An 11,922-nucleotide genomic window follows, 5' to 3' on the forward strand; every position below is an offset into this window, starting at 1 on the left:
TCCCAGTTTCCACCATTATCACACAGTCTGACTCAGGACCAGACAAAAGACATAGTAGATGCATCTTGGACCACTAAGGAGTTTACTGAGTCACTGTGTTATAGGACAGTTTACTGTCCTTGTCAGACAAAAAGACCCTCATACAAAGACCACCATTTTCAAGAATATGGACCAAAAGAGGGAAGGTGTGGTCTGTCACACAATCTTTTTGTGGCTACAGTCAGATGTAGGAAGTGACATCATAAAACACTGAGGAGCGAAGGTTCTTAGGGATCTACCTTATATCTCTCTTTAAATAAGAGCCATGGGTGGAGGGGCATCTTTCAGAATGTTCGGAGTCAGTAAGGCTAAAGCAGTGTCCTGTTGCCTAAGCTTGTGCTTTGTTTTATTTAAATCCCATGCCACACATGGGCACACACACTCAAAAAGAACATTTTCAGAAAATTTATTGGGGGAAGTCAATACAGTCAGCAAAGCAATACAATTACTGTTGGATAGAAAACATATTCCCAAGGAAATCTGGATAAGCCTTCTGTCTGGGTAATGGAAACCTTCAGTGTTGCCTTTCATACAGAGAAGGGCAGCTAGAGGCACCTGCCCAGCTTGACAGCTACAGATAGGACTTTGGTGGGACTCGGGTTCCCTGCGGAGCATGCATGGGGCAGGTGTCCACCATCGTGGCTTCTCCTGCCATGCCACACCTCTCAGGGGCTGCCTGCCCTTGTCCTGGGCTGCAGGACTCAGCCCTTTGCACTTGAGAGCAGGAAGCTTGGCAGCAGGAGTGGGGCAGCCTCAGCACAGGCTCTGCCTGAGCCTGCAGCTGTGCCTCCTGCTGAGCTTCTTTAGACCCCATGAGGGGAGACACAGGGATGACTGTGCCATGCCTGTGCCCCAGCTGTTTCCTGAGGACCACCCCGGGGTCTCTCACACCTTTCTGAGCTTCAGTGTTCCCATGAAATTCAATTCTCCCTTTGAGGAGGCCTGTGCCCTTCACAGACATTAGTGGGGAGCTGCCCTTGGCCAGGGACCTTTCCATCTCTTTGTGTTTTCTCCCAGGGGACAGCCTCTGCAGGAAGAAGCACTTCACCTGGCTGGTGAGTTGGTTTTCTGGAGGCAGCCTCTTAGGGGACAGTGCTGGGGAGCAGGTGTGTCCCTGTGTTTCCTCTGCTGCCCTGGCCTGCACAGAGTGGCTCTCCTCTCTGGTTTGGGGTGCCCCTAAGCTTACTGCATCGCCTCCACCAAGCTTTTCTCCTTCAGTTGCCAGTGGGGACACTCCCCTTGCAGCTAGGGAACATTCCTCATTCTGGCAGGTGCCTGAGACATATGCAGGGACCCAGGAACCCTGCGGTGGCTCCATGCTGACCCCCACAGTGGGCAGGTGCACAGGCAGCACCTGAGAAGCAGTCATGTTGTCCCCAATGGAGGGGCCCTGGGTCTTGGAAGTCATTTCTTCTGAGGCAAAGAGCAAGGCAGGCAGACCTGGTGCTTTAATGTGCAGCCACTTCTCTGAGTTCAACATGCCTCCTTTACTGTCAGATGTCTCAGAGTTGTGAGGAGCTGACATTTCCTGCAGAGACTGACATGCAGCCACATGGCTCCCTGGGGAGCAGGTGCCTTGGGTGGCTGTCAAGATCTTAGTGGACTGTGGGTGAAGACCGGGGACTGCCTCTCCCTTGAGTAGCTGTGTGGACCCCTCCGCCATGGGACCATCTTCCCAGCTCTTCCTTTCTTCCCGAGGCTCCTGTATGTTGGTGCTGAAAGCCAGTCTCCCATCTGTTGGCACACCAGGGCTCCTGGGCTGCTCTGGCCCATGCCTGTTGCTTGGTCTAGACTGATGCAGGCTGCCTTTCTCTACCAGAGCAGGTGTCCAGGGCTGGATCGGCTCTCTGCCACTCGGAGCTAGGCTAACCTTCTTGTTCTCAGAGGCTGGCTGTGTCTGGCCCACAGGCAAGGTAGCAGGGAGAGGCACCTCTTGGATGGGGATAAAACTCTCTGTCCCCAGTCTGTCTCCCCTGGTGTTTCTTGGGAGGAATCTGGAGGACTGGTCAGAATCCAGTCCAGCCATGGTGTGTGAGGGAACGTGCGACTGAAAGAAAGGACGGGATGGTTCTACTTTTGTCATGTAGGACTCTAAGGATTCCTCGACTCTTTGTGGAAGACCAAATGTCATCCTCCTGCCAAAGGCTTTAATGTGTTCTTCCAACGTCTTTTTTTTGCTAGGACTAAGTGACAAACCGTGCTGGTGGTTTTTTAGTCGGCCTTCCTCACCTTTCATTTGCTTGGGGGTCGTCTCGGGCGGAGGCTGGGCCACGTTGGTAGAATACTGTGGTTTCTCCACAGCGCCCAGGAGCTGACCCACACTCATTTCTTTAGTTCTGTCCATGTGCTCTTGCATCGAAATTTCCCGTTCTTTCTTGCACTGCTTGGCCCACGAAGCCTTTGACTTTTTTCCGGACATTTCTCGTGGCTGACACTTTGAGTCTGTCGTGGAATCAGAGTGGCCTTCGCTTTCTGTAGCTCCGCTGGAGTTACTCTGGAGATGATCAGGGTCTGCTCTTGGACAGTGCCCCTGAACTTTGACCCCTTTCGCCCTTAGAGGGTAGATCACTGAGGGGTTTCTAAGGAAGCTTTCTGATGGGCTTAGCCCGGAGCTTGATGGGTTTCTGCTGGCATTGAGCTTATAGAGAGAGATCCAGGAAAGCCCACGGCTGTGCTCTGCCTCAGGGGCCTCCGGAGCCTGTACATGAGGACTAATGAGGGACAAGGAGTCTCGGATCCTCTGTGGCAGGCCCCACAGGTGCTGGATGAGTCTCTTTCGGAGGTGGTGCTCTAGTTTCCTCTGGAGGTCTGTGGTGAGGGGGAAGTCTCCAGGAAGGATTAGCCTGGGACCATGGACCTTGGATGACTTTCTGGTTGAGGAGATTTTCGGAGGTGGGTGACAGAAGCTTTCTTGGGATCTTTGGCTTAGAGTGGGTAAGCCCAAGAAACTTTCCAGTGCTTTCTGTAATAGGTTGTATTCCAGCTGCTGAATCTCAGATGGGCCAAGAAGCTGCACCTCCTCCTGGGGTTTATGAAAACGTACCCCACAGATCCTAAGCTGGGATCGAGGAGAAGGTGCCAGGGCTTGGATTAAGGGTTGAGTCTGGGCCTCAGACTTGGCAGGAGGGTCAGGCTTGGTCTGAGATTGAGGTAAGGTTTGCAGCCAGACCTGATGGTCACTCGCAGGCAAGGGCAAAGGTGTGGGGTGAGGAAGGGTGGGAGACTCATCGCCTGTGGCTGCCTTAGCCATTCTGTTGAAAGAGGCTCTTTCTGAATAACTGTTACCTGAAACAGCAGCCTCCGGTCTCAGGGACTCACTGTGAAGAGAAGGGAGGCCCCAAAAGCACTGGATGCCCTTGATCTCTGATTGGTCTTCAGAGTTCTTGGGAAGAGAGGACTCGTGGTATAGGTGAGGGTCCCCTGGCTTGCCTTTTTCATTACCCAAAAGGCGGGAGACTTCCGAGTTCTTTGGATCAGCCGTTGATGCTGAGATTTTCCCCGAAGTATTTAGTGCCATTGAAAACAATTCTGTTTTCTCTTTTTTATGTTCAGATGCAGTGAAATCAGTCTCCCTTTTCTCTTGCCTCTTGAAGAGTGCCAAGACATCAGGGTTGGGAGAGGAACGGTCTCTGAGCTGTACAGCGTGGGTCCTTGTCAGTCTCTGGGATGAGCCCTGAGAAGCATAGGAGTCTAGGGGCTGCTGGTCGATAGAGTATACCAACTTAGTCAGGGGCTGCTGCTCTTCAGCACTGGACCATGGCTGGGCGGATGTGGGCACATCCTGTGTTTTACAGACAGTGCCTTTGGCTGTTGGGACGGGAGACAGCTCCCTTGGGCTCTCCCCCAGAGCATTGGGAACTCCTGCTTGGAGGACTAATTGTGCTTCCTGAGTGGCATGTGGAAGCGGAGGTGGAAAAGTGGTGAGTGGTCTGCCTGGGATATGGGTGAAGGGAGCAATGGCTGTTGGTGGTGGAGAGGCATTGGGAGGTATGGGAGAAGGAGTGACGTGGCTAGGTGAGAGGATGGAGAGGCAAGGTGGTGACGGCTGGGGTAGAGCTTCCGGAACTGGACGTCCTGGACCATATTCTGGGAGGTGAGAGGACAGGGTGAGTGAGGTCTCTGTCGCAGAAGCTGTAGAAGGCGAATGGGACACCAAGGCCACTCTGTCTTCCAGGGGAGCCTGAGAAAGCAGGCAACTGACCTGAGCATTTGCTTTGTTACATACACTGCAGAGGGGATCTGGACATAGTAGTTGCTGAAGGCCAGTGGCATCGTGTGACTTGTCCGGACTGTAAGGAGACACAAAGGCAGAGCTTTAGCTAAGTCCAGCATGTAGAAAAGAAAGCCTGCTGGCCAGCGCAGAAACCCAGGGAAAGTGTGGGATATGTGGGGAATCTGTCACCTTTGCAGGCTTGTCTGCAACCTCCTCCTGTCCTTGGGGCCTCTCTGGTCAGTCTCCCCACCTGGAGAAGGGAGAACATGCATAACACAGAAGGAAAATAGAAATTGGAGGATCACATAGGAATGCCTTTAAGGAAAACATTCAAGGGGCTGGAGAGATGGCTTGGTGATTAAAAGCACTTGAGATTCTTCTAGAGGACTTGGGTTCAGTTCTCAGCACCCTCATGGTGGCTTACAAGCACTCGTAGGTCCAATTACAGGGCAGCTGATGCCCTCTTCTGACCTCTGAGAGTGCCAGGCATGCCTGTGGTGCACAGATACCCATGCAGGCAAAACACATGTAATAAATAAATATATAATTCTTGTTAAAAGAGAAAGGGAAAGCACTTACAATAACCTGTAGGCACGACAGGTGGTCTGTGAGAACACTCAGAACGTGCACACGCATGTGCAGTTTCATTCATTAATCCCTCCACCTGTGTTGTCCTGGGTGACACTGCCCCTAGTACCCCTCCTGCACATCTCACAGGAGCCCCGAGGGGTTGTGCCAACTGCCCCAGACTGTCACCACGGCTTCAAGCACGAGGGAAGGGAGGGGACTCAGACGTATCCTGAGTTGACCTTTTTTTTTTTTTTTTTACAAATCTGTGTCTCAGGAATGTCTTCTGATCATGGCCCTGAGACTTTGTAGAAAGGACATGAGGCCGGGTGTTGGTGGCTCATGCTTTTAATCCCAGCACTTGGAAGACAGAGGCAGGTGGATCTCTGTGAGTTTGAGGCCAGCCTGGTCTACAAAGCGAGTCCAGACAGTCAAGGTTACACAAAGAAATCCTGTCTCAAAAAACAAAACAAAACAAAACAAAACAAACAAAAAAAAATGGGGCTGGAGAGATGGCTCAGTGGTTAACAGCACTGCCTGCTCTTCCAAAGGACCCAGGTTCAATTCCCGGCTCCCACATGGCAGCTCACAACTGTCTATAACTCCAAGATCTGACACTCTCATACTAAGGCACATAAAAATTAAAATTAAATAAAATATATATTAAAAAAAAGAAAGGACATGGGGAGGACCCTGGAAAGAGGAGGTTAACAGGCAGAAACCTACCTTTAAGCAGTTTTCTCCTTTTGCGCTCGATCCTGCCCTGTGGCTGTAAAGAAAAGCGAAATCGATGAGCACGTGGGACTTGTTTGTGCGGCTTCTCTGTTTTATATCCCCAACTCCTCCGCAAGATACACTGAGGTCTACTGAATAAGTGAGATTTAGTGATTCTGCTCATTACCTGTCAAGTAATCACTTCCTTCCACTGATTTTCTCTTTGGGAAACTAGAGTGGGGACATTATGATGTCAATACTTGGGGTCTTAGCAAAAAGTCCTCTGCTCCATAGCACGGACTCTGAAGGCCCCATGACATCCCTACTCTATCCCAGGGCCGTGTGTGTAACTGGCGATCATGCACCAGGCTCTAATTAGAGGCCTCCAAGATTCAGCGGGTGATCCTGACCAGCTCACCACAGAAGAAGGTAGGTGAAAGGGACACGTGATATGGGAATGGCTCCTGGACCCTCCAGGAGAGGGGTCTCATTCAGAGATCTCAAAGACTGTAGCCAAGCCACTAGGACCAGTTTTCTACTTTGTCCTAAAACTTCAGCCACACAGGAAGGCAGACTGTGGGTTTCAGACAGGAGTCTTAGTCCTCCCTGATCTCTCCATGCCCTAGGACAGTGACTACTTCCCTCCTCTCTTCTTCCCTCCCCTCCCCTCCCTTTGCCTCTCCTCCCTTCCCCTCTTCTCTCCTTTCTTTCTCTCCCCTCCCTTCTCATCTCTCTTCTCCTTTCTTCCCTTCCCCTCTCCTCTCCTCTCTCCTCTCCCTCCTCTCTCCTCTCTTCTTTTCTCCTACCCTCTCATCTCTCCCCTTCCCTCTCTTCTCTCCTCCCCTCTCCTCTTCTCCTCTCCTCTCTCATCTCTCTCCTCCCCTGCCTTGTCCTCTCTTCTCCGCTTCTGTCCTCCCCTCTCCTCTCCCCTCCTCCCCTCTCCTCTCCTTTGCCCCTCTGTCCTCCCCGTCCTCCCCTCTCCTCTCCTCTCCTCTTCCCATCTCTTCTCCCCTCCCCTCTCCTCCTCTCTCCTCTCCTCTCTCATCTCTCTCCTCTGCTCCCCTCCCCTGCCTTGTCCTCTCTTCTCCCCTTCTGTCCTCCCCTCTCCTCTCCTCTCCTCCTCTCTCCTCTCCTCTCTTCCCCTCTCCTCTCCTCTTCCCATCTCTCCTCCCCTCCCTTCCCTTCCCCTCCCGTCCCCTCCCGTCCCCTCTCCTCCCCTCTCCTCAGTGTTCCATCTCAGACATCCTCTGACAACCAGGCTCACCCCATAGCCAGAGAACAGAAAGTGCAGCCCAGCAATGAGGACTCTCTGGGGAGCTCAGCACACTTCCTTACCTGTGGGGTGTGCTTCTTCTTCCACAGCGACTGTAAACCCACTTTCAGGGTTAGGTAGCCGAGGTACAGAAGCAGCAGCCCCAGTCCACTCAGGAAGGAGCAAGTGAGGCCTATGTGACAGGAAGCCGAGCCGAGGGTCAGCCATGTCTCAGTGAGGCTATTCAGCGATGAGAGTATGTTCTCCATAGTGTAAGCAGCATGGCTGCCTGAGGTGACTGATTCCCAGGGCTCCTGGGCTTGACTAGGGTCGCAAGCCTGCATCACAGAGCAGGGGAGAGTCACAAGGGTTTCTAAGTGCAGGGGATGAGGGTGTGTCTCCAGCCCTTCCCCCACCCCAAGGAGCTCCTCAGAGCCCCCTGCCCAGCCGTGTGGCTCCCTGTTTCCGTCTGCTCTTTCCTCACACACTCCTCAGGGGAACTGTCTGTCCCTCACACACCATTGCCAGACTGGATTCTGACCAGTCCTTCAGATTCCTCCCAAGAAGCACCAGGGGAGACAGAATGGGGACAGAGAGTTTTATCCCCATCCAAGAGGTGCCTCTCCCTGCTACCTTGCCTGTGGGCCAGAGACAGCCAGCCTCTGAGAACAAGAAGGTGTTTGTAGATAAAGACCTTAGCCTAGCTCCGAGTGGCAGAGAGCCGATCCAGCCCTGGATACCTGCTCTGGTAGACAAAGGCAGCCTGCCTGCCTTGCCCTTTGCCTCAGAAGAAATGCCTTTCAAGCTTCAGGTCCCCTCCATTGGGGACAACATGACAGCTTCTCAGGTGCTGCCTGTGCACCTGCCCACGGTGGGGGTCAGCATGGAGCCACCGCAGGGTTCCTGGGTCCCTGCATATGTCTCAGGCACCTGCCAGAATGAGGAATGTTCCCTAGCTGCAAGGGGAGTGTCCCCACTGGCAACTGAAGGAGAAAAGCTTGGTGGAGGCGATGCAGTAAGCTTAGGGGCACCCCAAACCAGAGAGGAGAGCCACTCTGTGCAGGCCAGGGCAGCAGAGGAAACACAGGGACACACCTGCTCCCCAGCACTGTCCCCTAAGAGGCTGCCTCCAGAAAACCAACTCACCAGCCAGGTGAAGTGCTTCTTCCTGCAGAGGCTGTCCCCTGGGAGAAAACACAAAGAGATGGAAAGGTCCCTGGCCAAGGGCAGCTCCCCACTAATGTCTGCGAAGGGCACAGGCCTCCTCAAAGGGAGAATTGAATTTCATGGGAACACTGAAGCTCAGAAAGGTGTGAGAGACCCCAGGGTGGTCCTCAGGAAACAGCTGGGGCACAGGCATGGCACAGTCATCCCTGTGTCTCCCCTCATGGAGTCTAAAGAAGCTCAGCAGGAGGCACAGCTGCAGGCTCAGGCAGAGCCTGTGCTGAGGCTGCCCCACTCCTGCTGCCAAGCTTCCTGCTCTCAAGTGCAAAGGGCTGAGTCCTGCAGCCCAGGACAAGGGCAGGCAGCCCCTGAGAGGTGTGGCATGGCAGGAGAAGCCACGATGGTGGACACCTGCCCCATGCATGCTCCGCAGGGAACCCGAGTCCCACCAAAGTCCTATCTGTAGCTGTCAAGCTGGGCAGGTGCCTCTAGCTGCCCTTCTCTGTATGAAAGGCAACACTGAAGGTTTCCATTACCCAGACAGAAGGCTTATCCAGATTTCCTTGGGAATATGTTTTCTACCCAACAGTAATTGTATTGCTTTGCTGACAGTATTGACTTCCCCCAATACATTTTCTGAAAACTTGTGGTGTGTGTGTATGTGTGTATGTGTGTGTGTGTGTGTGTGTGTGTGTGTGTGTGTGTGTGTGTGTGTGTGTCTTGGTGTACTTTTAAAAACTGTTTTTGCCGGGTGGCGGTGGCACATGCCTTTAATCCCAGCACTCAGGAGGCAGAGGAAGGATCACTGTGAGTTCAAGGCCAGCCTGGTCTACAAAGCGAGTCCAGGACAACCAAGGCACACAGAGAAACCCTGTCTCAAAACACACACACACACACACACACACACACACACACACACACACAAACAAACAAACAAAAAAAAAACCCAAACTATTTTTACTTTGGGTAAAATAGTTCTCCCTTCTCCACCCCAATCCTTTCAGCACCCCAACACCAGGTAGGAGAGAACGTTAGTGAGAGAAAGGGCCATAGCTCTTCTTAGCGACTTCCTGCTACTTAGGGTTGTCAGGTTCCTTGGGGGCAAGTCCAGTCCTAGTTCCCCAGCAGCCTTCTTCTTTCTTGGACCCCCCAACTCTCTTTCCCTGAGTCTGACGTTTATTCCCATTTGCAAAGAGCACGACGCGGCATGAGGTAGTCCCTGGCTGAAAAAGATCTTGAGCTCTCTAAGGAGGCAGTTATCAACTGTGGATAAACTGGACCACCCCCATACCCGACACCTGGGATTAAAACCAAAACTTCCATAATGTGGTGTGTGTGTGTGTGTGATATGTGTGTGTGAAGTGTGTGTGTGCCTGTCATGTGCATGTGATGTGTGTGTGGTGTGTGTGTGTGATGTGTATATGTGATGTGAAGTGTGTATGATTGTGTGTGTGTGATGTGTGTGGTATGTGTGTGTTTGTCCGTGTGATGTGTGTGTGTGTGTGCATGCACGTGTGTGTGTGTGTGTGTGTGTGTGTGTGTGTGTGTGTGTGTGTGTGTGGTGCTGATTCATACAAGAGCTAGGCTTAGGAAAAGGAGCCAGTCACTCCAGAGTTTACCAGCTTCCTCTTGATGCTTCTTCTTAAAGATGAATTGCTCCTTGAGACTTTTGCGAAGGCATGGAAGTGGCACATCAAGAAGAGGGTTGGCATGGAAGTTGCTTGCTTTCAGCTCCGTTCCTTAGCTCTCAATTTTCCTCTCTGACCTTTTCCATATTCTTGAGACCAGAGGTCGCCATAGCATGAAGTCATCCTTATCTGACAAGGGTAGGTGTGTTTCTTAGACTAGAGTGACTTAGCCATCCAAGGTGTCAGTGATCAGATGCTGCCTGTGGCCTTTATTTCAATGGTTGCATCAATTGCCACAGAGGTTCCTATCTGAAGGGGGATCCAGATGTGCTTTCAACCAGGTGCTCTGAGCAGCTTGCTAAGGTGGTGGGTTACTGGTGGGCTGAGGAAAGACAGCTGTGGGCAATGAAGCATGCTCTGTAGAGAGGGTCAAAAGGTCCGAGAGGCCATTTGGGTGGAATAGATTGCCTAAGAGATGTGAGGCGCAGGAGGAGCAGGGTGGACTGGGAAACAGGACAGACTGTCTGCTGAAGAGAAGTGAGTTGGTCATGCTGCATGGTCTGTAGGAAGTTGGATGTGGTGGGCTAACATGCCACTTGGCAGTGTACCATAGTAAGGAAAGAAGCCTGGCTTGACAGGGATCTAGAGGGATCCAGGATGTAACTAGGGCTGGCTAGTCCAATAATAGTCAACTAACTTGATTTGAGGAGACCAGGTAGACAAGACTGAATTGGGAGATTGTAGGCACTAGGAAGCCCAATTGCTCAAGATGGTAGAAATTCGCCGTAAGAGCTGGAGTTCAACGCCAGCCTGCTATACAAAGTGAATCCAAGACAGCCAAGGTTACACAGTGAAACCTTGTCTCAAAACAAACAAAGATAACAAACAAACAAACAAAAACAAAACTCAAAACCAAAAAAGATTGGGCTGCAGGCAAGCCTGTAGGGTATTTTCTTAATGACTGATGAGGGAGGCTCCAGACCATGTGGAAGGGAACTGGGCTGATGGTCCTGGGTGCTATAAGCAAGCATGCTGAGCAAGCCATGAGGAACAAGCCAGTAAGCAGCACCCCTCCATGGCCTCTGCATCAGCTCCTGCCTCCAGGTTCCCACTTGGTGTGAGTTCCTGCCTTGGCTTCCCTCAGGGGACTAGAATTTGGAATGGACAAGCCAAATAAACCCTTCCCTCCTCCCCAAGTTGCTTCATCCCTGCAATAGATGCCCTGACTGGGACAGTGGAGGGGACGAGGGTTAGCTGGGAAAGGGCATGCTGACAGGCCCAGGGCAGCATCAGTGTCAGGCAGCAGCACCATGTGCACTCCACACCCCACAGGCAAGAGCTCACATGCCACAAAGGATGGACAGACAGAAGGAAGGCAGTGCAAGTCTCCTCTGAAGGGAGGTCTGCAGAGTTCAGCACTTGGACAGTCATATATAAGTTCTGACACTGACAGTCATGAGCTATGCAGTAGTAAGGTCAGCTGCACAAGATGCTGACAGGTGACATCTAGCAGAGAGGTATGGAAGAAAGTCTGGGGATGTTGGGGTCTTTCGTGTTATTTTTTTTTTTTTTTTTTTTTTTTTTTGAGTAGCAATGTCTTTCCTCTCCATCCTTAATGCTTGTTGTACATACTTCCTTTTTGACACAAACACACCTCTTTTTTAATATCCCAAAAGCTATTTCCCGAGGGCTGGGATCAAAGGCATGCACCATCAGGTCCAGCCAAGAGCTATTTCTAAGACTGACAGTAGGGTGACAGTTTTCTCTGGAAGTATAGTCACTCTAGACAGGTTGAAGAAAATGACCAGGGAAGGGAAATATTTTTCTGAGGGATTGCTCAGTGGACACAATTCAGTGGCAAGGACAAAGTGGCAAGGTTTCTGAGAGCCATTTGCAGGCGTCCCTCAGAGCCTGGGTGAGCACCTTCTGCTGTTGTAGGTACTTCTCCCCCAGAGCCATGTTTACCGAACACTGTCAAAGCCACGCTGTTCCCCCCAAATCAACTGTGCTTTGCAGGTGGCCCATGGGGAGACCTCTGCTCTTGAGGATATGAAAGTCAGTGAGCGGGAAGGGTGGGCTGCACACATTGGCAGCAAGGCTCAGCTGAGAGTTAGGAAGAAGGAGCAAAGGTTCTTATCAAGGCATAGCTCAACCATTCTTCATAAGAGCCTGGGGGGCCGGGCTGCCGCTCAGAAGCACACAGGGGCACTTGGTGAGGGTTACCACACCCCTTTTCCTAAAGGCCAGCCCCGTGTCACCTAAGTTCCACTCTATGACCAGCAAGCACACAACACACACACAAGACACTACTTCGTCAAAACATGTATTGAGGGCAATGAGTACTC

The 11,922-nt window shown here is 51.9% G+C and overlaps 1 protein-coding gene across 1 annotated transcript; it reads right to left on the minus strand.

Annotated features, from left to right (window-relative positions):
• Positions 1 to 610: 610 nt before the first annotated feature.
• Spata31d1 (SPATA31 subfamily D member 1) lies at positions 611 to 7,054 on the minus strand. Its single transcript, XM_051143311.1, has 4 exons — positions 6,869 to 7,054; positions 5,546 to 5,588; positions 4,442 to 4,502; positions 611 to 4,328 (listed from the first exon to the last, which is right to left on the minus strand). Exons 1-4 carry the CDS (start codon positions 7,052 to 7,054, stop codon positions 611 to 613), a joined length of 4,008 nt encoding a protein of 1,335 aa, XP_050999268.1.
• Between the last annotated feature and the right edge of the window lie 4,868 nt (positions 7,055 to 11,922).

This window comes from Acomys russatus, chromosome 3 (genome assembly GCF_903995435.1).
Source record: "Acomys russatus chromosome 3, mAcoRus1.1, whole genome shotgun sequence".
Taxonomy (NCBI): domain Eukaryota; kingdom Metazoa; phylum Chordata; class Mammalia; order Rodentia; family Muridae; genus Acomys; species Acomys russatus.